Below are 23,050 nucleotides of genomic sequence, written 5' to 3'. Positions count from 1 at the left end.
TTTTAAATACTTGTTTCTATTTACTTGTATATATATGCATTTAATACTTGGTTTATGCAGCTGTTCGTTGTTTGTTATACTATGTTGTTTTTGTGCCAACAAAGTTTCATTGCAGAAATGCAATGAAATAAATATCCTTGAATCCTTTTTTTGTTTGTTTGTTGTTTTTTTTTGGTAAAATAGAAAGGCAATTTAGTGTTTTTGTTTTCTTTTTTAATTACTTATGGCATAGGGTTCCTTCTACTACTGGTCGTGGTTGTTCTGTTTCCATAGAGATCCAGGACTTTATATTGTAGTAAAAAATGAGTCCACGGGGGGTGGGGGGGGGGGTGGGGGGGGGCGGGGACCTGATCTGAGTTCACATGGTTAACACATTACATGTTTGTTTAATCAATACAATCAGTCTGAAACATGCTAACCCAGCTGTTAAATATTATACATTTATGTTAAAAAGGACAATGATCAAAATATGTTTTCTATTGCTTTTATGTGTTTTCACTCTAAATTGTCAGCATTGGAAGTGTTTATCCCTGTTAGTCCTGAACCAGCTGATCATCACTGTATTTCTTCACTCTATTCATAATGTATGAATAACATCACTCCCTTCTCAATCATTCTCCTGCAACATCCCATCCTGAGAAAAAAAACTGCAGAAAAATCAACAGTAGTCACTTTATTCATACATCAGTGTTCAGTCCTCACTCACACAATATCATTCACAGTCAGAGCCTCAGATCATGATTGGCTCGGATCAATTGTCCGCTTTTTTCTCTCAGCTGCACAGACTCCATTAGAGGGCGGGAATTACCCTGCATAAAATCTGCCTTTATGTAGACAAACGGAATGAAACAGAGAGTCAGAAGCAGCTGAAATGTATTTGTGTGGTTTCTACAGTTAGTAGATGATGTGTCATGCAGCCCACAGGCTGTGCAGATTATGCAGCTCTACAACTTCACAAGTCAGAGGTGTAAGCTGAATTCTTAGAAAATGTTTGACGCAAATAGCACATTTTTGTTGGGAAATGTATTTCATTAAATTCACATAAGATGAAATTGTGTGATTGTCATTTGAAATGTGCTCTGGAGTGGTTCAGTGCCGTACACTCGGTGTATCGCTACACTCTGTCTCCATCATTTCAAGACTCCTGCTGGTTTCAATTTGACAATTTAGGCTATTGAGGCAAAATTTACACGTGTGTGTGTAATGTGAAAACGCGCACACCTGTGTGCATGAATATGTGTGCATGCATACATATTTACAATTCTATTTTAACATAAAGTGTGTGTCTGTGTGTGTGTGTGTGTGTGTGTGTGTGGGAGGAGGGTTACTGTGGTGGTCATTAATCATTCAATTACACACCTGTCAGAGTTCAGACAAGTGGGAGAGAGTGGGGGGAGGGAGGGAGGGAGGAGAGGGAGGGGTGAGGGAGAGAAAGGAATGGAGGAATGCAGATGGACAGGGAGGAAGAGAACAGTGAGGATCTGAATGACACAGAGAGGGAATGTAAAAGCTGCAGGAGGGTTCAAAAAGAGGGAGAGAAAGGGAGAAAGTTTTATTGTGGGCGTGTGAAGGAGCCGTGACAGAGGCAAGCTGCTGGATGGTGACAGCCGCTGAAAGGCCGCAGTAAAGACAAAGACACTTACATGTATTATGGCGGCCGAGTGACAGATGAGGACGAGGCAGGGCAGGACAGTAAAGACGCAGACCAACTCTGCACTCCATCCACATTGATTTAAGAGGAGCTCCAAGTGAGACAGTGCAAGGGCACATTTAGGGCTTTTTAAATACAATGTGAGTGTGGGACAGTTAATAAATCCAGACAGTACAATGCAGGAGTTTAACACGACATCAAATGGAAATGTAGTTTTGTTGTTTGATGCCAAATAGTAAGGGTCAAGTAAGTATTTTCTTGAAAAAAATACTATGTACATGCATTCCAAACTGAATTGTCATTATTTGTCTTTGCTGATTATGAAAAAATTCAGATTTTTTTACAGTAACTATAATTATTTTCATCCCTAATGTTAATGCAAAAATGACCAGCAGTTGTTTCTTTTTTCTTTGTTTTTTGTCAACTAAGACTGTTTCTACTTTTCGGTCTTAAAATGGACACACTTATTGTGTCTCAATTGCGTTTAAATGCTAACATTATGCAGTGTATATTACTGACACTAATATTCAATAATATGTTCATTTCCGTTTCAATAATTTTTTACGATTTTATCCACTGTTAGGCTGTATAATTTACAACAGTGTATCAAAATCTGATCATGTTTTGAATTGAAAATTTCTTTTGTGCAACAATATTCTGTTTCTACATTTTGTCTGTAAAATTGCCACTCTGGTTGTGTCTCAGTTACAGTTTAAATATTATACTGTATATATTAAAGATAATTCTGCAGCTAGCTTACAGGAAAATACTGCACTTTATGTTTTATATATGCAGGAAAAAACACAAGAAATACAGAGGGAAAGATATATGGAAATGTATGCTTCACCTAAGTGTAAGGTTGCATTATGTAAATTCTCCTTTACACTAAACAAAAAGTTCTGCATTGAAACATTAAGTCGCAACAGTGAAGGTACTCATAATTAAGAAAAATGGCCCATGCAAGTGTTATAATTTATTACAAACTGTGCATCATATTTTATGAGCTGATCATGTCTTGCATGTAAAATTTAATGCTGTAGGGCAACTAGTGGCTATAAAAATGTAGCATGGAGGCAAAATACAGTTTTAAAGTCTGTGATTATAATTGTGCTAAGCAGCATTAAATAGAAATTATCAAGCAAAGCAGTTGTTAATCCAGTGCTGATTTTCTTTTTCATTTTATTAGAGAGCTTTTACTGTTTTGTTGTCAGTCTGTTGGCCACTACCAGTTGTGGAAACTGAGGAAATAAAACCGCAGTATGTTTATACTGTATGTGGCTCTGCTTCAATACATTATATGTGTATAAGTGTGTGTGTGAGTAGCCCTCCCACATTTAATCTTCTGTGTGTGTGTGTGTGTGTGTGTGTGTGTGTGTGTGTGTGTGTGTGTTGCAGTCTACATGTTTAGCTGCAGCACCTCGAATGCCTCAGGCCACAGCCATCTGTGCCCCCTCCCCTCCTTATTTCTCTCTCTCACACACACACACACACACACACACACACACACACACACACACACACACACACACACACACACACACACACACACACACACACACACACACACACACACACACACTCTCCTCCTCCTCCTCCTCCACCTCCTTCTCCTCGTCCTCCACTGCCGCCACCACAGCCATATATCTAATTTATGGCTGTGGTGAGTGCGTTACACACACTCATGTATGCATAATATATCACATGTGTGAAGGAACAGCGTGTGGGAGAGTCGCTGTGTGACATTATGTACTGGCCAGTAGTCTAGACCGCAACTCTTCTGCTCAGCAATCCCCTAAATTTGGCCTTCTGTGTGTGTGTGTGTGTGTGTGTGTGTGTGTGTGTGTGTGTGTGTGTGTGTGTGTGTGTGTGTGTGTGCGTGCCCAATAACCACGACGCTCAGTGTGTGTCACTGCATTTCTTTGTCATTCTTCCAGCAGATCTAACAGCACTGATAAAGTGTGAGAAGAGAAAGGGAATATGCGAGTGTGTTTGTGTGTGTGTGTGTTTGTGTGTGTGTGTGTGTGTGTGTGTGTGTATAAAGGCCCAGCTGTTTCTGAGCTTGACATCCACATGCAGGCAGAATGCCAGATGTCTCATTAGGCAAATTTGATTGGCTCGGTCATTTAGAATGCAGCGATGAGACGGTTCCATATGTGTGTGTACATGAAGCTGTGTGTACATTTACATAAGAGGCCCCCTGTATAACTATTTACATGTGTACATGCTGGATGTATGTGCATTCATTAAGGACTGTGCCAGCATTTGAATTTACAGCCTGTTAATTACTTTACAGTGATGAAAAACATAACTGCTGTGTAATAACTGATACAAGAGGGAGTTGTCCTGGAAACTGCAAGAATGAAACAAACTAGTGACAAAATACAAAAGTTAGACTATTGCAGGGAAATGTCGTGTTTTCACTTCAAAGAAACACTTAACCTCTTTAACTTTTTCAGCTATGGCATTTTTATTTTCCACTAGATCTGCCTTAATTGCCTCAACTGTAGGTTTCACTTCACCAACTGACACAACTACTTTAACTCTTCTGTCGCCAGGTTTCTCATTCAAAACAACAACAAAAAAGACATTAATGTTTTATTCCTGTTACCTTTAATCACATATATTCATGCTGTGGTTTTTCATTCTAATGAAATAACGTTAGCTAATGTGAATTGCTAACCAGTAGCTAGCCAACACCATTAGATGAGTGGCTAAGCTACAGCTATGGTAGCTAACGTTTCAGTGGTGAATTCAATCATGGGATCGCCCAGCAATGTAATCTGTGGTTAAAACTAAATACTAATACTAAAATACTAAAACAACAATAATGCTAAAATACTGGTGGTTTATCACAACTGCGCAATAGAAAAAAACACAGTGGCTAGGTAGCTAGCTTGAAAATTTCTTCATCTTTCTTCCGCACTCTAACATATCATTGTTAGCATGTTGTCCCAGCTACAGTGGTTAAATTGAATATGAAGCCATTGACAAGCAACCAAAATTAAATGCATTATTAGACTGAAAAAAAACTTTTTTTTTTTTTTTTAGCATTTTAAACATTGTTGGAGACATTTGGGATAATGTAAGCCAACATTCACTGTTGCATATTATACTTTATAATGATCACTTTCTCTGTTCAATTTACCAGCTCTTTGCAATCAAGAAGTTGAGATATTGGAGGTATAAAAAGCACAAACTGTCCCTGATTTAAATTTGCCTGCTATCCCCCTCATACTAGTTACCGTGTGCAGCGCTACACAGCTCCCAGTGGTCTTGCCACAGTTGGAATGCCTCCACGTAAATCCAGTTATGGAAGTGCGTCAAGCACCGTCTGCGATGCACGCTGTATCTCCTCTACTGTGTAAAAACAGTGATAGACAAGCTTGATTTTAAATCTGGGAAGTCGCAGTGAGCCCAGTCTGGTGAGTAAGGCAGAATTCAGCTTATTTGCGCCACAGATGTTTTAGGATGTTACAGTAAAACTCTGCATTGACAGTCCGACCCTCAGTGATGAATTCTCAGTGTAGGAACCCTGAAAATGTCAAAGAAAACACAGTCTTTTGGTCATGCTGCTACTACTGCTATGACTACTGGTTGGTCTCCAGTCCGATCACCAATGATGATCACTGACATAAAGGTTTGGTCAGTTTAATGAGGAATCTGATGTTTGCTTTCTGCTCGTTTCAGGTCCATAGCGAAATCTCAAATGTGCACCGACAAGTGGTCAGACCAGGGAGTGATGGCAGCAGTGTAATGCTTCAGACTGCTACAAAGAGCAGCTAAATTTAACTCAGATATGGTCTTTGCTCTTCATAGGTGCATTCTTGGAGCTTCTTGATCTTAACTTGTATAACCTCAGCTGCAACAAGTGCATATTTTTAAGTGCTGGCCCTACAACTGTCACTCACTTTTCTACAAGTGCTTCAACTCGCATGTTTTATTGCTTTATTGTCGCTGGCTAACTCAGCCCCCTTCAAATTCTTTAACCTCGACTGTCGCTGTAACTGTGACGTATGCTTTCACTTGACATCTACAAGGCGGTTAGCTTTTAAATTTGTCCAAGTGTTTCATCTTCTTCTGCAACTTCACAGGTGTTTTGTGCCTCGTATTTATTTAGGCCACTTAATTGTTTGGATTTCAGTTTTCATTGCAACACCTTCAAAGAGCTTAATTTCTGATCCCTTCACCTTCTTTTAACTCTTTACATTTACAACTGTCACTTTAAATTACATCTGTACTGAAGCTCAGCTGGTCCTTCACTACTTTGAAAGCTCTGCTGCTGATCATCTCTTTCAAGTCCCTTTATTTTAGCCGCCGTATCAGTTTCTCCTGCTCTTCATCTCCCACATGTATTTCCTGTTGGTGATTTAAAATCATTACTCCTGCTTCAGTTTCAGCTGCCATCTCAAAGAGGTTGAAACCCAAAATATTTTAAGTAATATATTTGATGCTGTTTTGTGTGTAGAATCAGGGGAAGTTTAATGCTGCCCTCTAGTGGTCCAAACAGAGGACACATATTTCTGTTGTGTAGAGATCTTTTTTTTTTCTTCTGAATTATTTACCCCTTAATTAGCGAAGCTTAAAAACACTGTAGATGAGACACAAACTCAGGCTGCTTTTATTAGAGTTTTTATAGAGCTGCCTGCTAAAAATGGTGCTGAAAAGAGCAGCAACAAACTATACAACAAAAACAGATTTTCCTTTATTACTCCAGCCTCTTTGCAGATGGTTACTTTCATATTAACACATTTACAATTTAAAAATAACACAGGTTTAATTCAATTATCATAATAAAAAAAAAAATCCAAATCACGGGGCGCATTACAAAATGTAATTACCTCCCATTCAAGGGACTCAATTTGAGACAACAAGGCCACGTAACAAAACTCCTGCATTACAGCCTCGGAGTGGACAGTCTGATCAGTTTAAAGAATATTTTCTCTCTGGACTTGAAAAACATGTAGCACTTTTGAAGAAAAAAGCTCAAATTTGAAAAAAGTCACCCATAGAGGAGTTCCAGCCCTCAGGTTGGCAACGACTGAAAAAGGTTTTTATAATTAACGGACACCAGTGTATTAATGACATAAATCCCAAGCTTTCTTTGCCTCTTTCAAAGATAAATTCAAGCAGTTTTAGGAAGGCTTTGGACCTAGTGAGATCATTTCCAGCAATTCTGACCTTCTCCAAATGTACTTTTCATCTTTCTCCTCCATTACAATCCTCTGTGGTCTTCTTCTGCTGCTATACGAAAACTCTGTCTGTCTTCCTGTTTGCTTGTTATTTCGTCTTCCTGTGTCACAGGTGGACAGTGTGATGTTGGAGTCTGTGATTGGTCGCTGGCTCCTTGTTCCTGCACCGTCTCCTCCTTCAGCGTCTGCAGAGCTTCTGTGCTGCTTTCTGTCTGCTTCTGTGACTCATCAGCATTAACTAAATCACTTCCTTTCTCACTTTCCTCTTTACTGCCGGTTTCTGTCTCAGAGCTCTGCGGGCCTCTCTCCCTACACGCCGCCCTGCGAAAGGTCCGTCTGTTCTTGCTGCGACGCGACTGCTCGCAGTGCAGGGTGCGCCTACGATGCCACTGGTTTAGAGAGTGTTGGGCCTCCACACTGAGCTGACGGGCAGCCAGTCGGGGCCGGAAGCTGCTGATGTAGTAGAGAGAGGCGTACAGGGTTGTAAGGTAGTAGCCACCTGTGGATATGAGAATGCAGAAAGGATGGCAGCGTGTGAGATGGTGAGGAACTACCTACTGAAATGAGTCAGGAATTAAAGCTGCAACAGGAAGAATACTGGGAAAGGCAAAAATTCCTCCTGTAGGTCCTTCTTGTCTGTCCTATGTTCCTCCCACCAGATGAGCAGGAGTATGTGTATAAATAGTCCATAGCTGGTCTTAATAGTAGCTCAACTGCTCTGGGTGAAAAGCCCTGTGATTGGCTAACTTAGCTGTCACTGGATAGATTTTTTTAAGCCTAAAAACAGAGCTGAGAGGACGTCTTGTTCCCTCACAGACTGTTTGAAATATAATAAAGGTTGCAATGGAATTTATGCCAAAGAAGAACTGCCTTCCCCAACTTTAGGCCCACACCTCCTGTTTTGATACCTGGACTGGGCTGAACTTGTCATTCATACAGTAAGTCAGTAATCTTTCTAGTTTTAGACTAACCCTTCACATTGTACGTTGAAATATATTTTTTAATTTCTTTCAAAACTGTTAAAAAGAAACATCAACAAAAAAAATCCCTCTTTCTCATGTCAGGCTGGGAAAACAAATAGCAAAACAGTGCAGCTTTTCACTGCATTGCAGCTATAGGAACGTCGACTGAGCACTGGGTGCATCAAAGAGGGAACACTTTATAAAACATAGACCACAAGCTAAAGCGAAACTATGTGTTTTCATTTTTTTTCTCCTGTTTGCCGTAGAAAACCATTTTTACGTGAATGCATGCGTCACATTTCACTAAATCACTTAAAAACTGTCTTTTATTTTGAAATTCCTGCAGTCATTTGGCTTGTCTGACTTGTAAAATCCAACTGACACTGAAATATTACAGCAAAAAACAGCCGGTATTAATGTTTGAAGATAATTCTACGATGATATGACCCTTAAACAACACTTTTAACTATATTTATTGTACATTTTTATATTCTTGGGATGCATCAGCTCCTCAGTCGTCTAGACGCTACACATTTCCTACTTAAAATATTTGACCAAAGCTCTGTAGCATCACACAGTTTTTAACTCTGCTGTTGCCTGCTGTTTGTATTATATATTATGAAATGTTTCTCAGTCAGTTTGTGTCATTTCAGATCCACTGTCTCAGATTTATTCATTGTATTATGAAAATAAAACACTGGGTTCTGCTCAAGGTTTCTTCCCGTTAAAAGGGAGTTTTTTCTTACCACTGTCACCTTAGGTGGGGTTCAGGCTTATCAGTTCTGTAAAGCGTCTTGAGACAATCTGAACTGTAATTGGCGCTATATAAATAAAATTGAATTGAACTGAACTGTACTTGTGTATATGATATAATGCAGTGATACAAGCATGATGATGTGTTTGGGTGTGTCGATCTCACCCTCTCCCTGTAGCTGTGTGGGGTCCAGCAGCTCCATCATGTAGTCTGTGTCGATTTGTAAGGTGACCAGATCACTCCGGAGCAGCACCCACGTCAGGCAGGGCAGAAAATCATCTGCTCCAAACACTGTACCTGCAGAAGAAGAGAGGCTGACTTTAAGGAGATATGAACAGACAAACAGGGTGTCACAACCAGAGACAAACAACAACTAGGATAGTAACAATGACAAGTATGGCCAAACTACCTGAGCTAGAATTGACACTCATGGTCTCATAGATTTTCTTGCAGACTTTGAGGAGCATCTTGACCTTCTTGTTTGGAGAGAACTCCTCGTGCATACTAGTCCACCACTGCTGGATCCGCTCCATCGTGACGGAGTCGGGAACTCCAACTCCTGCCGACCCCCCAAGCTCCTCCACTTTGTTCTTTTCCAGCACTTTCAGGTTGCCCTGGAGACGCTCGAAGCTGCCGTCACTGGTCCTGGAAGTGTGAATGCAGGTGTAGAGGTGCGTGGAGACGGGTTTCAGAGTCACTTTGTGGATGGAACGCTCCACCAGGGAATCTACAGGAAGGTCAAAAAAGACAAGAGGAGGAATTAGCAGAGCAAATGCTGATCCACTGAGGTACAAGGATGCAAAACTGTTTGAAAGGGACACTGTCAGCTCACTCACCAATCTCGAAATCAGATAAGTCAGTAATGCCGTCCAGCAACGTCTGGATTTCTGGATAGTCCAGCAGCGTTTCCCTCAGTGACGTGAGAGATGTCCTCACGTCCTGCAGGAATTCTGATCCCGTGGCACCTCCAGGTTCAGTCCCTCTCCTCAGCGTCATCTCCACAAACCCTTTCACACCCTCTGCAAACGCCGCCCCTTTCTTATCGCTCAGCTCCTGCACACGATTGATCAGTCTCTTCTTCGGGCACACCAGCCCGCCCAGGGCCTGGCCCACCGCCGAGAACCGATGTATGACCTTATCAGCCAGACGATGTGCCGAGGCATGGTGGGGTGCGGAGCTCAGCATTGGGGATTCCTGCTCTTCCTCTATGCTGCTGATCGACAGCGAGTCAAGCTCCAGCGATGGGGGATGGAGCGAGGAGGAGGGCCTGGGTGGAGGAAGCCACACTCCGTCCTCAATCCAGGACACCCTGTGAGGAGACTGAGGCAGGGGGCTGCTGTAGCGCTGCAGCTCGGGCGTCAGGCTGCCAGGGGTGGAGGGAGTGGATGGAGGAAGGCTCCCCGTGCTCGCTCTGTGAGGGGGGCTGGTGGCAGAATCTCGGCTGGGCCTCCTGAGGACCACTGTAGCTGTTTGTGGGGTTGACGGTAAATCGGCTGACCTGGCTCTGACTAGACCTGGACAAGGAAAACATAAATTACAAACACGATGGGAATTAATACAACTGAACTCACTTATATAGTACATTATGGAGCACAGAGAAAAAGAGATCACATTCATACTCTAACAATTCCTGACAGAAAACAAACATATAGATTTCTTTTAAGCTTTCTACTTAGATTCACAATCTGGAAAGCTTTTTTGATATCCATTTTTGCAGTGAAAAAATAACTTTCTACTTTGTCTTTAAACTTATGTAAGGTCTTTGAATTTTAGGTGTAACTTGAAAGGTTTAATTTCTGGGTTTTTAAATGCAGTGTTTTTCAGAACTTGAACAGATGGAAGTACATATTTCAAAACCAGTAAGAGCGAAACTAAAACCGCTTCAGACTGAGAGTAACAAGTCCTGACCTGAGCTCTCTGTGCTGGCAGCAGAGGGTTCCTGGTCCAGGGAGATGGCTCGTTTACTTTGTAACCCTGCCCCCGCCCATGCTCGGGTGGTGCTGAGCCGTCGATCTCGTCTGAAATTCGATGGCTGTGTGGCAGTCGTCCTGCTGGTCAGCCATTCGTCACCATGTTCACGAAGGTAAAGGGGGTTGATGATGCACAGGGCCCCGTTGGTGGAAGTCAGCTACAGTAAATGCAAACATGCAAATAAAGAATTCGGGCATTGTGATGCACTAAATATCCCAAAATATGAGTAAAATAAGCTTTAATGTAATTCTCTGCTTTGTAGCAGTATTATTACTCCGCAATGGAGGTGGAGCCTCAGCGGAGTTACGTGACAATTGGCGTACATTGTCTGTCTGCCTGTCTGTTTGCAACATTACTCAACAACGGACTAACGGATTTGGATGAAATTTTCAGGGAAGGTTGGAAATGACACAAAGACCAGTAGATTTTGGCAGTAATGCGGCTTATAGTCTGGATCCATGGACTTGTTAAAGAATACTGTATCATTGGGAGACAGCGACATGGCATCACTGTAACTATGACAACTAGTGAACACTTCGTTAGCTTCCTGCTGATGATCACATGATTGTGATCCTACTACAAATCCACCGCTGCGGACTTATCCATTCAAAATGATACAAGGGACAAGTGATTAAATTGTGGGGGTGTTTCTGAGTCCCATTCCCGCCGCCCGCTACATATTTAGGTCATGCAATTCGGTATCCATACATAACGTACACATGCATAACACACGCCTGTGCTCAGCACAAGGTCATTTTGTTTCTGGGTACATCTACATTGAATGACCACATTCTATGGTGCTGTGATTTCTACCACCAATTTCTTCAAGATTTCATCTGTCGGAAATGATACAACGACTGAGCAGCCCTGGCGGCGTACTGCTCTCTGAGTGCTTTTCTTGTTTGAATTTGTGGTCACTTGGGTAGTGGAGCACACTACAAGCACAACACTGACACAAAATCACCCTATGAAGTTAATATAGTGAACACGAGTTGCAATCAAAAAGTTCTAAGACCACCCATGGTGCCGGTGTGATAATTTCGCGTGTGCAACATGTGAAAGCAACAGCTGTCACAAGTCAGTATGATGTGTGGCATCCTACGATCAGCAGTGGAACCTGTTTACGCATGTTTTTGTAACCACTACTAGGATGGCATTTTCGATTTCAGCAGAGAGCAAAGATCAGGGTTAGGGTTAAAACCTAACCCTAACCCTATTCTTTTATAGTCAGCAGCCCAGGATGAGTCAGCCTTCATACAGAGGTGGATCTGTGGCTACCACCCAGACACAAAACAATGGTTTCTACAGCTGAATAGCCACAGTCTCCAACACTACACACCATGCAGCACCTGCTCTCGTTTTCTTGACATTCACCTGGTTGGGTACCAGGAATTAATCCCCCAAAGTCAGACTGTCGAGGCAGAACTCTACTTTGGCTCCCTGTGATTTCTGTCTCGTACCCAAAATAAAATTTTAATTGAGGGGTCGGTGTTTTGATACAGTGGAGGAGATCCAGCGTGCATTGCAGACGGTGCTTAATGTGCTTACAAACAGGACTTTTATGGAGCGTTCTAATCATGTATTGCAGGACAAGGAGGTTATACTGAAGCAGATAGTGGCCAAATATAAATAAGGTACATTTTTGCAGGCACAGTCTTTTTGATAGCATTCCAGCAGACACAACATTGACATTCATTTGAAGCTATGCCTCTGGATACCTGATGAATGTTTGGTTTTGCTCTCCATCAACTTTTTAGAAAATTATCTGCCTTCAGTTTCATCACTGAAGGAAATAAGTTATTTCCCCTTCAGCACAGTCCTTCGCTCTCTGTCGCACACACATACACACACACTAAGAAACATACCTGTATCGAACACATCATGCTGCTTGGCTCCTTTTGGGTCATTTCATCAGGTGGTTGCTCAGGCGGTGTGAGAAGCCAAGTGTCTGCAGCAGATAAATAAATGAAATGAAGCAGTTGAAAAATCTCTTTCAGGTTTTGTGTTTTCGAGGCACATTCTGGGAGAAGAAGACTCACTGGGTTCAAGCTCTGAGAGACGGTCTTTGTTCTTCTCAGTTACACTGTAGATCCAGCTGGGAATGTTCAGACAAACAGCCAACACATCCCTGATACAGAGGAAAAGATGGTGGAGATGGATAATAGCAATAATAAAGCATTTAAAGAGACTGATTTGTGTTCTGCAGACCTTAACATAGTTACAGTTCTGTCAGTGTTCAAGCATTTGCTAACTGGGATTTTGCACTTATAATCAAAATATTATATAGATATTACAGATATAATACACATATAAATTAAGTTTTGCAGTGGAGGTAATTAAGTAAAACAACCAATACAGCAATGTAAGAGCACTCTATTACAAATGGAGGCCTGCATAAAAAAGGGAAATAAATATTAGCAGCAAAATGCATTTAAGTAAAAGTCCTGGTTTGGTCCCTCTGACTGATATTTTATCATATATACCATCATGAGGTTAGTAATAGTGCAGCATCAGTGTGTAGGCAGCCTGTTACTGTTGGAGCTGCTGCAGGTTTGAACCACTTTATGTTCAGTTTTATATACAGAGAAAGAAGATAAATCTGAAGGCTCCAAACTTGATTAATAGGAGAGGAAAAAAGACAAGGCAAAGTTCTAAAGCACTGATCTGTTTTCAGTTTTTGGACTTTTTCTCCAGTGTTTAATTTTTGATGAGATATTGGATCCTTTGAACTGAAATAAAACCATGTCAGATGTTTAGAGGAAACAATCACTATTTGGTGGAGCTGTAAACAATTCATAGACATCTGAAATGTGAGCCGGATCTCAGCGTTTTCTGTAAAAAGCCGAAAAGGCTGGAAAATTCAGGTTTATTTGTTAGCAATGTGTTGTATTTTATAAGCTTCTGAAATGCAGTGAAGTGGAGCTACACAGTAGCATAAAATAGGAATACTCAAAGTCTCTCAAAACTTAATGACTTTCCACCGCTGCACTTAGGTTGATATTTACTCTACAATTCAAAAGTTTGGGGTCACCCAGGCAATTTCATGTTTTCCAAGAAAATTTTCATTTTTATCCATGTGCTAACATAATTGCACAAGGGTTTTCTAATCATCAATTAGCCTTTCAACACCATTAGATAACACAATGTAGCATTACAACACAGGAGTGATGATTGCTGGAAATGTTCCTCTGTACCCCTATGTAGATATTCCATTAAAAATCAGCCATTTCCATCTACAATAGTCATTTACCACATTGACAATGTCTAGACTGTTGGAAGTGACCCCAAACTTTTAAACGGTAGTGCAGGTAATCAATAACGATGTGTTAGAGAAGCCCAAGATGAAGTTGAAGATCACACACACACAGATAAGAAGACATCGGTGATGCAGCAGGTTCTTACCTGGTCAGGGAGTAGAAGAGCACTAGCTGAGCCAAGTCAGAGAAAGAAAGTCGAGACTCAGACAACTGGAAGACTGTGACAGAGAAACAGAAAGAGTGGGCAGCATTAGTCTCATGTTAATAGTTCTGCTGAAAACACACATTCCTGGAAACTAACCATTGCTTGAACCAGGAAGAGCAAAAGGGGATTTCTTAAGATAAACCTGTCATTGATTCATCAATTTTATTTCCACACTAGCGTTACTATTTCATTTTACTGTGTGGGTTATAATGCTCAGCAGATCGCCGAAGGTTAAGGATCAGATGACCCGTTATATCTTTTCTAAAGTTTAAGATAACTGGATCTACAGTGTCACAAAAGTTCATATCTAATCAGAAACAAAAAATTAGCCTTATTTCCTTGAACCACACTTTTCAGTCTGAGAGAGAGCTTAAGGCATATCATTTCCAGCTCTCACATGCAACCACTTTCCAGGTTTGTACTGCAGGTACGACCCAGAGGAAAATCTCACTGCTCACAGTCGTCGCTTTTTTGTCCCATCAGAAATAAATCGTGTTTTTGTTTGGAGAATTCTCGCCCATTTCTTCTAAACCTCCTCTTTTAGGAGAAATAAGGAACAAAACAATTCATCAATCTGAGAGAAATTACTCTGTGCAGCTTGAAAATAACACAAGTGAATCAGCCGTTCTTTTGTTGTGCTCGCAGGATTCTTAGAGTTTTCTTCTTAACCATTTTTTGGAGCACAGAAAAGATTTTAAAAAGATGATAAGGATTACACGACTAACTCTGGTATTGGTATTTTATACGTCTGATAAATTGCTTGGGGGGGGCAATAATTAAACTCACACAAGAGAAAATGTATGGCAATATAAATTAAACGTGTACTGTTCATACATAAAGCATCCCAATTCCTGTTGCAGTTATAAAGAAACTGTCACGATTCCAACATCAGGCAATTAAAATCACAGATATTGGGTTTATTAAAGGAAAACATCAAGAGCAAAAAATGTGATCACTGTTTTCCAACTTCTTTCTGCATCTGTGGGGGTCTTGAACTCACGGATCAGTCGGTCTGTAAGCAGCTACATCTGAAGCAGTGTATTTCTAAACATTTTTGGTGAGTCACCATGAAGTTTTTTTGAAATTTTTCAGTTCATCTCAAGACTGGAAGCCCTTAACATGTCCTCTCATGCCCCCAGCAGACCCATCTAGACATCTGCATCTTACCTAGAAAGCATATATTTGTAATACATCTGATTAATAATTAACTGCAGTTTATATGTAGAATTTAGAGGTGAGACAACTCTGAGAAGAGAGTTAAGATTTTAATTTGATGAGTGACAGATATTTCTGATAATGTGCAGACCCATTTATGAGTCACTCAAGTTTTCTATTGGACATTTCTGTTAGGTTAGTGCACTGTGAGAAAAAAAGGAGCATTAATTTTGGAATCTGGCTGAAATGAGAGAAAAACTATTTCTCAGGAGCCAAATTTAAGATATAGGAGAAAGTGGTCAAAATCTCACGCTGATGTTAAAATGAGCTCAGATACGTCCAGGAGAAAAAGGCTGAACAGAGAAAGATCTTATTTAGAATTTTCTTTTATTACATAAACCTGCAACAAAAAGTCTAACTACCAGACACATGGACTTACTGGCTTGTTTAATGTTGGTCTAGTTTGTCCTGTCTGAATGAAGAAACGAGTCAAATGAACTAAAAGTGTCACACAGGGAAATCAGAGACGAGATCACACAGAAATAGATCCGTGTTTGCATGCATTCGGTCCATACCTGTTCCTGTGCATCTGATATGATAGTCAAGAACTTCTTCACTCTGTGCTCCAGCAGACACACACAGCAGGCTGGGCTGAGACGTCGCAGAGTCCTTCACAACCAGGAAGCTCTAGGGAAACACACAGTGACTCATTTAGGTACCCGAAGTGTTACGGAAGCATGTCTAGCAAGAAGAGCAGCTTTATTAAATGACTGTTCACACCGGCAGGCCACATGGAGAGGCTCCATGACAACCAGGCAGCAGCGAGAGAAACACTGAGTGATGACTGACAGCTGGATGGAAGAGTTCAGAAAACAGTTTTAAAGAAAAACTGAGTCAGACTTTCTGTGACAAGAATGGATTGATTTGATCTTGACGGCAGGGCGTCATGCACACAGCGAATTTCCAACGATTTGTAAGTGCTGATAAGAGCTGCAGAGTTTGTTTGCATATGGAGGCTGGTTAATTCTAATTTGAGTGTAGACCAAATATGGCTCAGGACCTCTCACTATTTCCATAATCTGTTGTGTTATTAGTGTTCCTTTTGCACTTGTATAAAAAGCAAAAACTACATGATCCATCCTTCATTACAAAAAGGCAAAATCTATCTATCTGAACATGATATGAAGACTATGGAAAAACCCAGTAAGTAGACATCGATTGAAAACTGTTTAGTAAAACTACTATTTCCAAAGTAAAAAATGTACTTTAAAGTTTGGTCAGCCTCTTCCATAGTCGTCTATGGTGCTTAAATGGTGTCTGATTGGACAGAGAGCAGGTCTCATGGTTTGAAGTGGCCAACACTGTCGCCTCACACGTTGAAGGTCTTGGGTTTAAACCTCTGCTGGGGCCTTTACTTAAGGAGTTTGCATATTCTCCCTGTGCTCCAGCCTCCTCCTACAGTCCAAAAGACGTGTAGATTAGTTGGTGATTTTATATTGTCTTGCATGGCTGTCTCTCTGTGTTGTCCCTGACATGGACTTGTGGACTGGCGATCTCTACAGGGTGAAATCTTTCACCCTAAGTTCGCTAGGATAGGCTCCAGCTTCCCCACGATGCTAAAATACTTTGTCTGTACTGTTTTTATGGATGTTATGCCTGGTACCAGCAAGTTAAACATCTGAAGACTGCAGCTGATACAACACACTCCTGCCAGGCTTTTAAGAAGACAGGTGACCACATTACACCAGTGTTTGCTGCCCCTTGCTGGCTATTGACTGAGTTTTAAAACTGAATGTTAGATTTTATTGCTTGTTTTTAAAGTCTTGAATTGTGTGGCTCCTCTCTATATCTGTGATCTCCAAACTTGCTGTTAGCCTGATTATTTAGATCCTCTAGCAGGGCCTTTCTAATTTTCTTCTTGTCACCACCAAGCAGCAACCCCCATGCCTGTAATAAAGTACCTCAAATGGCCACTTGAGGCTGTCTCTAAAAGTGAGTCAATCACCATCGACCTGTTTAGGGTCTAGCTATTTCCTTGTTCATAACAAATGTACACAGGGTGAATTTTAATCTAACCGACGTGTTTAAGCTGTATGAAGGGTTAAAGTTATACATAATTTAAGGTGTGGCCGGTTTGAGTGGCAGGTGGGTGCTGCCTCTCTGGGTCCAGAGAGGTTTGACCACCAGCTCCACTCATGCTACATCTGTTTTGGTTCATTTTTGAATTAACCTTTTCTGAAGACAAGGGTCATTCCAGAATTGGAGGACAGTTGGGCTTCAAAATTTGTGAAAAATAAATCTCCAGGAGACACACACAGCAGACTCGCCTGAGATGTCACAGAGCCGTTCACAACCAGGAAAATCTGCAGGAAAACACAGTGACTCCTTTCTCTTTTACAATTTCATTTCCTGCTCCATATTCATCAATAATAGGTCATAAACCATCAAAGGTTTGATTAGCTCAGCTTACACATCAATGGTAGCATTTTTATTCCATGTTTTATTTGTTGTTTGCTAACCCTACTCTAATCACACTAACAGGGTTGCTAATCCATGCTAGTGTTAGCTTTTTCTCAGCAGTAGAAGCTAGATATTTAGCTAGCTGTTACTGCTGACCAAGAGGACAAACTGACTGATGGAAAACAGTCAAAAGAATTAGTCTTATCCTGATAATATGAGGTAGAGTGAGACTGAAAATCTTATGAAAACATGAAAACTAGAAGAGAGGACATAGCTTTGCTCTACCCATTCTATAGGAAAACTGTTTGATGATGTTAATTCCAGCGTTTCATGTGATTCACTGTTTTCTTCTTCTTCTACCAGCTAAAAAGGTTACGCTAACAGGGTTGTTGTGGGACACGTTCCATGCATAATGATTATCATTTAAAATGTTATGTTGACTTAAAAAAAATAATATTCCCACTATTACAAGAGACATCAATGGAAAAAAAAAATCCCCAAAAAAGCGGTTCAAATTTCATTTTAACTGTTTTATTTGGGATTCAATTTGGTCATCAGGGGGGTTGGACAAGAGAAAAATTACATTTTAGGGGGAACTCCAGACTTATTTGGTATTTCAAAAAATGTTTTCAAACATTCTTCTATTTTTTTAGATTTGGTGTCAGGACAAGTACATCTACACAACAACTACATGTTTTAGTGTTTTGTACCTGAATTATTTGAAATTTGATGGGTAAAATGTCCTTCAATTCTGGAATGACCCATAAGTAAGAAGTCACTGCACCACAGTGAGCTGTAAAGCGGCTGTTCAGGACATTAACAAAGGACACCACAGACAGTTCTTCCATAGAGTTTATGGCCACCAAAGACTGCAGGACCTTAGCTATCTGGGCCCTCATCACTGGAACATCCTGCCTGGAGATTTCAAGCAGGCAAAGTTAGTATGGTGTTTTAAATCTCTTCTGAAAACTCCCTTTTATCATTTAACTTTTTCTTAACATTTAAATTATTTCATTTTTCGTACATCTTAAGGTTCTTCTGTAAAACACTTTGCAACTTTGTTTTTGAAAAGTTCTGCATCAATAATTCTTGTTATGAATTTGGTAGTTAAACTGCAGTGTTAATATTTCCACCTTGTCACTGATGGTAATTGGCAGGTTGAGTCTAATCTTGTTCCTGTTTGTTTAAAGTAGGCAGAGGTCTGCTGGAAAAAAAAAAGTGATGTCATACATTTCTATGCACCAATCAGCATTCAGCAACATTTGACTCATAATCTGAAGATGGTTGCTGATTAGTTTGTAAAGGAGTTTCTATGTGAACATCTCTGTTTCGGTTTTTCCACATTTCAATTTGCACATCAAGCTTTGCTTTGGCTGCACAAATGTTCTGTTTGTAGAGAGTATAAGTCAGATTATGGTGCTTTCTTTAGCAGCGGTGACTAAGAGAGAATAAAGCAGTGGGTTGAGACATACTTAAATTGGGTAAAACAAAGCACACGCAATCCTAACGGCTCAGTCATGTAGTTACATCACCACAACTGAATTCAGAGGTGCTCACACACATTTATAAACACACAAAGGAAGTAGCACTTAGGCTCGGTGTGCACAGAAATAAAGAATGAAGAGTTTACTTCAAGTCACCAAACTCTGAACACACAGAAAAGCAATGAGGCAGCGGAGATTATGAGCAAGGATTTCTCCAGTGATTCATAACAGCCGCCTCATATCATTCATGAAAGCAGGCGAGCAGAAACGAGCTCATTAACTGTGAATCAACAAAACCAGTTGGACTAAAACCTCCATAACATACAGTGTCTCACATCAGGGCACTTGTACATAGCAGTTAGTACAAGTCTCAGGTTTCCTTTCAGAGTAAAAAATAAAAGCTCCTCCCCATCACCAAATATTCACAGCTCAATGATCTGACGCTGCCGGTCAGACTTGCATTTCTGAGTAATTACCGGCATGTGAATCTTTAAATAACAAACACATCATTTAACATATAACATGCATTTATCTTTTCTACTCACATTCGCTCTTTACAGCATCCATTTTGAAATGTCATTTCCCTGATATGCACACGCTTTTACTCAACACCACTTCTGCATTTAGCCACAAAGGCAGTTTGTTGTGTTATCAGATGAAAAGTAGAAAAGGGAACTACTTGCATGAGACTTGCATGTCATCTCTGGCTAAAAACACTCACTACTGAGACAAAAAAAAATGAAATGTAGTGCGCAAACACCCCTGCCGTGTTTTGTTTGTTCTTAGCTTGTTTGACACCCAGCTCCAAGCTACTTATTTTCATGTAACACTTGAACTGTATGAAAGGATGAGCAGCAAACTAACCAAGAGCTGACACGAGGACAAAATGCAAACTATTTTGCATGAGAGGAACAGTGGGAGGAAGCAAAGAAGAGGATCAGAGAGAGGAAACAGAGAGATGGGAAATACTGATGACGAGAAGTGGAAGTGGAAAAACTAAAAAACAGTACTTTTGTTCTGCTTCTAAAATTTAATAACAGAAAGAACAGAGAGATTTTATTAAAGGGCCAGAGAGAGAATTCTGTAACAGCACGACTCTATAAATCAACAAACCTAAAAAGAAATACATGCTTGTGGTTGTCAAAATGTAACAAACTGAGAGGTTTGGGATTGTGCCACAATTATAGTTTATGCTTTAGGCAAAATCCCAGATCTGAGATAGAGGCAGCAACTTTTTCTAAAAATGAAAAAAAAAAAGATTATGTAGCGTTGAGGAGCTTTATATGCCTCTAAATGTCCTCAAATATAGAAGCTCAACATTCAGATTCCACATATTAATACAGTAAATCTAGGGATTTTCAAATTTTAAACGTTAGGAAAAAAGAAAAAGAAATGTCCTGGAATAAGTGGATCAGTGAGTTCAAGGAATTCTCTACACAATCCTTTGTTAATGATGAACAATGCGTAATACATTTGTGTTACTGCTATACAAAATGACAGACAGTTGTATTTTGACAACGCAACAGGGTTAAACAGCGACGAAGCACCTCGTAGTAACAGCATCAGACTGGTTCAAATGGTCCCTTTGTTTCTGTAAAGCTAAGTACCTAAGGTCCAAACATTTACGATGGAGGACGTCTACGAGGAATGACATGAGAATTCTCTACACATGAACTAGACTTAATTTGATGCCACATTCGAGACATGATGATGTCAAATAGTTAAAGTAAGAGTCCTTAGTTGGGATGACCTGATAGCTGAGTGGTACCACATGGTTGCTTATGCAGTCAGCCACTGTGCACTATAATAAAGGCCAAAAAATAGCTTAAAACACATTCCCTGCTTCTGTACAATTTCACTATCCAGTAGTAGCCATAGAGTCTTTAATTGATTTATCTTACCCCTGCAGGCGTCCCACAGAGAGCAGCATGAGCCTCCTCTCTATCCCAGGCTGCCCCGGGGCACCAGGCCTCCTGACAGCCCTTCAGCTGCTCCAGCAGCGACAGCCTCCTCCTGCTGCTCCTCCACGGGATCGCTGTGGTCCCATTAACTTGACTGTGAACCGCCCTGGACACAAGCATATGGACACGTTCATGTATACATCTGGATTAATGGACAGGTAATGTTTAAGTCAAATATTTGAAAACCTAAAATGAGGGTGCTGATGCTGCCACCCTCAAAGATAGAGACAAAATTCAGGTTAAATATTCATTTTAAATAATCACATCTCAAAATCAATAAAGTTTCTAGGTAGAGTGATAACAGTTGATACTCACATGCGTTCAGCTGCCTCAGTTAGTTGATGTGTCTTCACCTCTCTACACCATTAGCAGCTTCTGCTCATATTGCAGTCTTCTCTCTCTTGAACTCTTCCTTTCTGTGCCAAAGTGTTGCTCAAGAGCTCAAATACTATCAAACCCAAAATAGGAAGCTCACACTATCCTCACAAAGACATCCTGAAGACATTCCTTGGTCTAATATGCGGAATTTTCTCCATTTCTGAATCCAGATATTTGTCGTACAGCTGCAGTGTTTGCGTCCTCCACATGTTGCCATCAAATGCAGTTTCAGTTTTCATGTGAAAATTCACTGCACCTTCTTCACCCTCCGCCTCACCTCAAGCCTGCCTGTGGTTAACCCAGCACTGTGCACAGCGCGAACACTGAAACGACACTACGTGTTCTCTAAAGAAATACATGTGCCTGTTTTTTTTCTTCTCTGCTGCTCTGTCTTCTGCTCAGAAATGATGTCAAAATCTTCAAAGCTGAGACGGTGAGACAGAAAATGTTTCACTGCAGCGACAGAAATGATCTGTGTTCTTCAGTGTTACAGATTTTATCTTGCACCCGAGCAAGAAATTATACAAAGAAACAATAGAGATGTTACACACTACCAGTCAAAAGTTTGGACACACCTTCTCATTCAATGGCTTTTATTTAATTGTTTTTTACATTGTAGATTAATACCGAAGACATCAAAACTACAAAAGAATACATATGGAATTATATTATAAATGAAAAAGTGTGAATCTTCAGTATTAATCTACAATATAGAAAATAATACGAATAAATAAGAAGCACTGAATGAGAAGGTGTGTCCAAACTTTTGACTGGTAGTGTACATAAAAAATAACAGAAGAATCATCAGAGATAGATGGTGGCAAGACTTCTCACACACAGAGGAGGGTTTAAGGCTATTTTCTCTAAGCTTTCTTGCTGTTTAACAGTCCTGCCTTTCACAGAAACCAGACTGATGTGTTGCTGTGGTCAACAATGCCGTGGCAACAATAGTCGTGGTCTTTCTAGAAGAAGCAGTGCTGTCTCACTTTGTTTAAACTGCTTCCTGCCAACAGCATGATCTGTGTAGTGGCAATGACCAAGAGACAACAGGGGGTAATAATAAATTCAAACCAGACTTTAAAACAAGTATTAGTAGCTGAAGGCCTTGATCTCAGCTTCTTTAAGGTTCTTTTTTAGTTTACTACTCATTGTTTCTTATTTTACAAAGACAGTTCTTACTGACTGTACTGCAGAAGCCGAAGACAAGCACATTTTGTCAGTTTTTAGCCATGTAATGGATAGCAGTGGTCTGTCAGTCAGTCTGGAACTTTGTTGATCTAGTTTCATCACTAGGTTGAAACTGGTTGAAAATGACCAAGCAACTGAATAGGAATCACTTCACTTCATCATCAGCTGTACTTTGTGTTCAGTGCTAATTATCGACCTAATTATATAACTGTTGGTATAACAAAATAAATACTCAGATACCACCATAACGACCGAATATTCGGATATCCAGATATTCGGGTCCAGCCCTATACAGAACATACTGGAATAGTGTCTGTTTACAGAGTCAGGGCAGGATTTTTCTTTTTTCAGTTCACAGACAGAACAAAAAAACAGTGTCAAAGGAGCTGAATCAGCTCCTTTGACACTGTTTTTTTTTGTTTTTTTAAAAAGTGA

General features: G+C 40.4%; 1 protein-coding gene across 2 annotated transcripts; it reads right to left on the bottom strand.

Annotated features, from left to right (window-relative positions):
- Positions 1-6,331: 6,331 nt before the first annotated feature.
- On the bottom strand, positions 6,332-22,942 carry rinl (Ras and Rab interactor-like). Of its 2 annotated transcripts, XM_023266392.3 has the most exons (11): positions 21,365-22,942; positions 20,990-21,155; positions 15,720-15,831; positions 13,930-14,002; positions 12,567-12,655; positions 12,393-12,475; positions 10,465-10,684; positions 9,393-10,070; positions 8,966-9,283; positions 8,722-8,853; positions 6,332-7,339 (listed from the first exon to the last, which is right to left on the bottom strand). In XM_023266392.3, coding segments are annotated over exons 1-11 (2,349 nt in total). In that variant the 5' UTR covers positions 21,367-22,942; the 3' UTR covers positions 6,332-6,863. The 2 variants fall into 2 exon arrangements, with proteins under 2 accessions (XP_023122160.2, XP_054868384.1); XM_055012409.1 differs by having other exon boundaries at positions 20,990-22,942.
- Positions 22,943-23,050: the final 108 nt, after the last annotated feature.

The sequence above is a fragment of the Amphiprion ocellaris genome, chromosome 7, assembly GCF_022539595.1.
Source record: "Amphiprion ocellaris isolate individual 3 ecotype Okinawa chromosome 7, ASM2253959v1, whole genome shotgun sequence".
Taxonomy (NCBI): domain Eukaryota; kingdom Metazoa; phylum Chordata; class Actinopteri; family Pomacentridae; genus Amphiprion; species Amphiprion ocellaris.
This window is presented reverse-complemented; position numbering and strand designations above follow the sequence as displayed.

Bases quoted from the DNA above. Each gene is read 5' to 3' on its own strand.
- rinl (XM_055012409.1), bottom strand. From the start codon at position 21,169: ATGCTTGTGTCCAGGGCGGTTCACAGTCAAGTTAATGGGACCACAGCG. The intron at 10,071-10,464 runs GTCAGGACTTGT...TTCCTTGTCCAG, and splicing joins TGCCAGCACAGAGAGCTCAG to GTCTAGTCAGAGCCAGGTCA. The intron at 9,284-9,392 runs GTGAGTGAGCTG...ACCTTCCTGTAG, and splicing joins CTTATCTGATTTCGAGATTG to ATTCCCTGGTGGAGCGTTCC.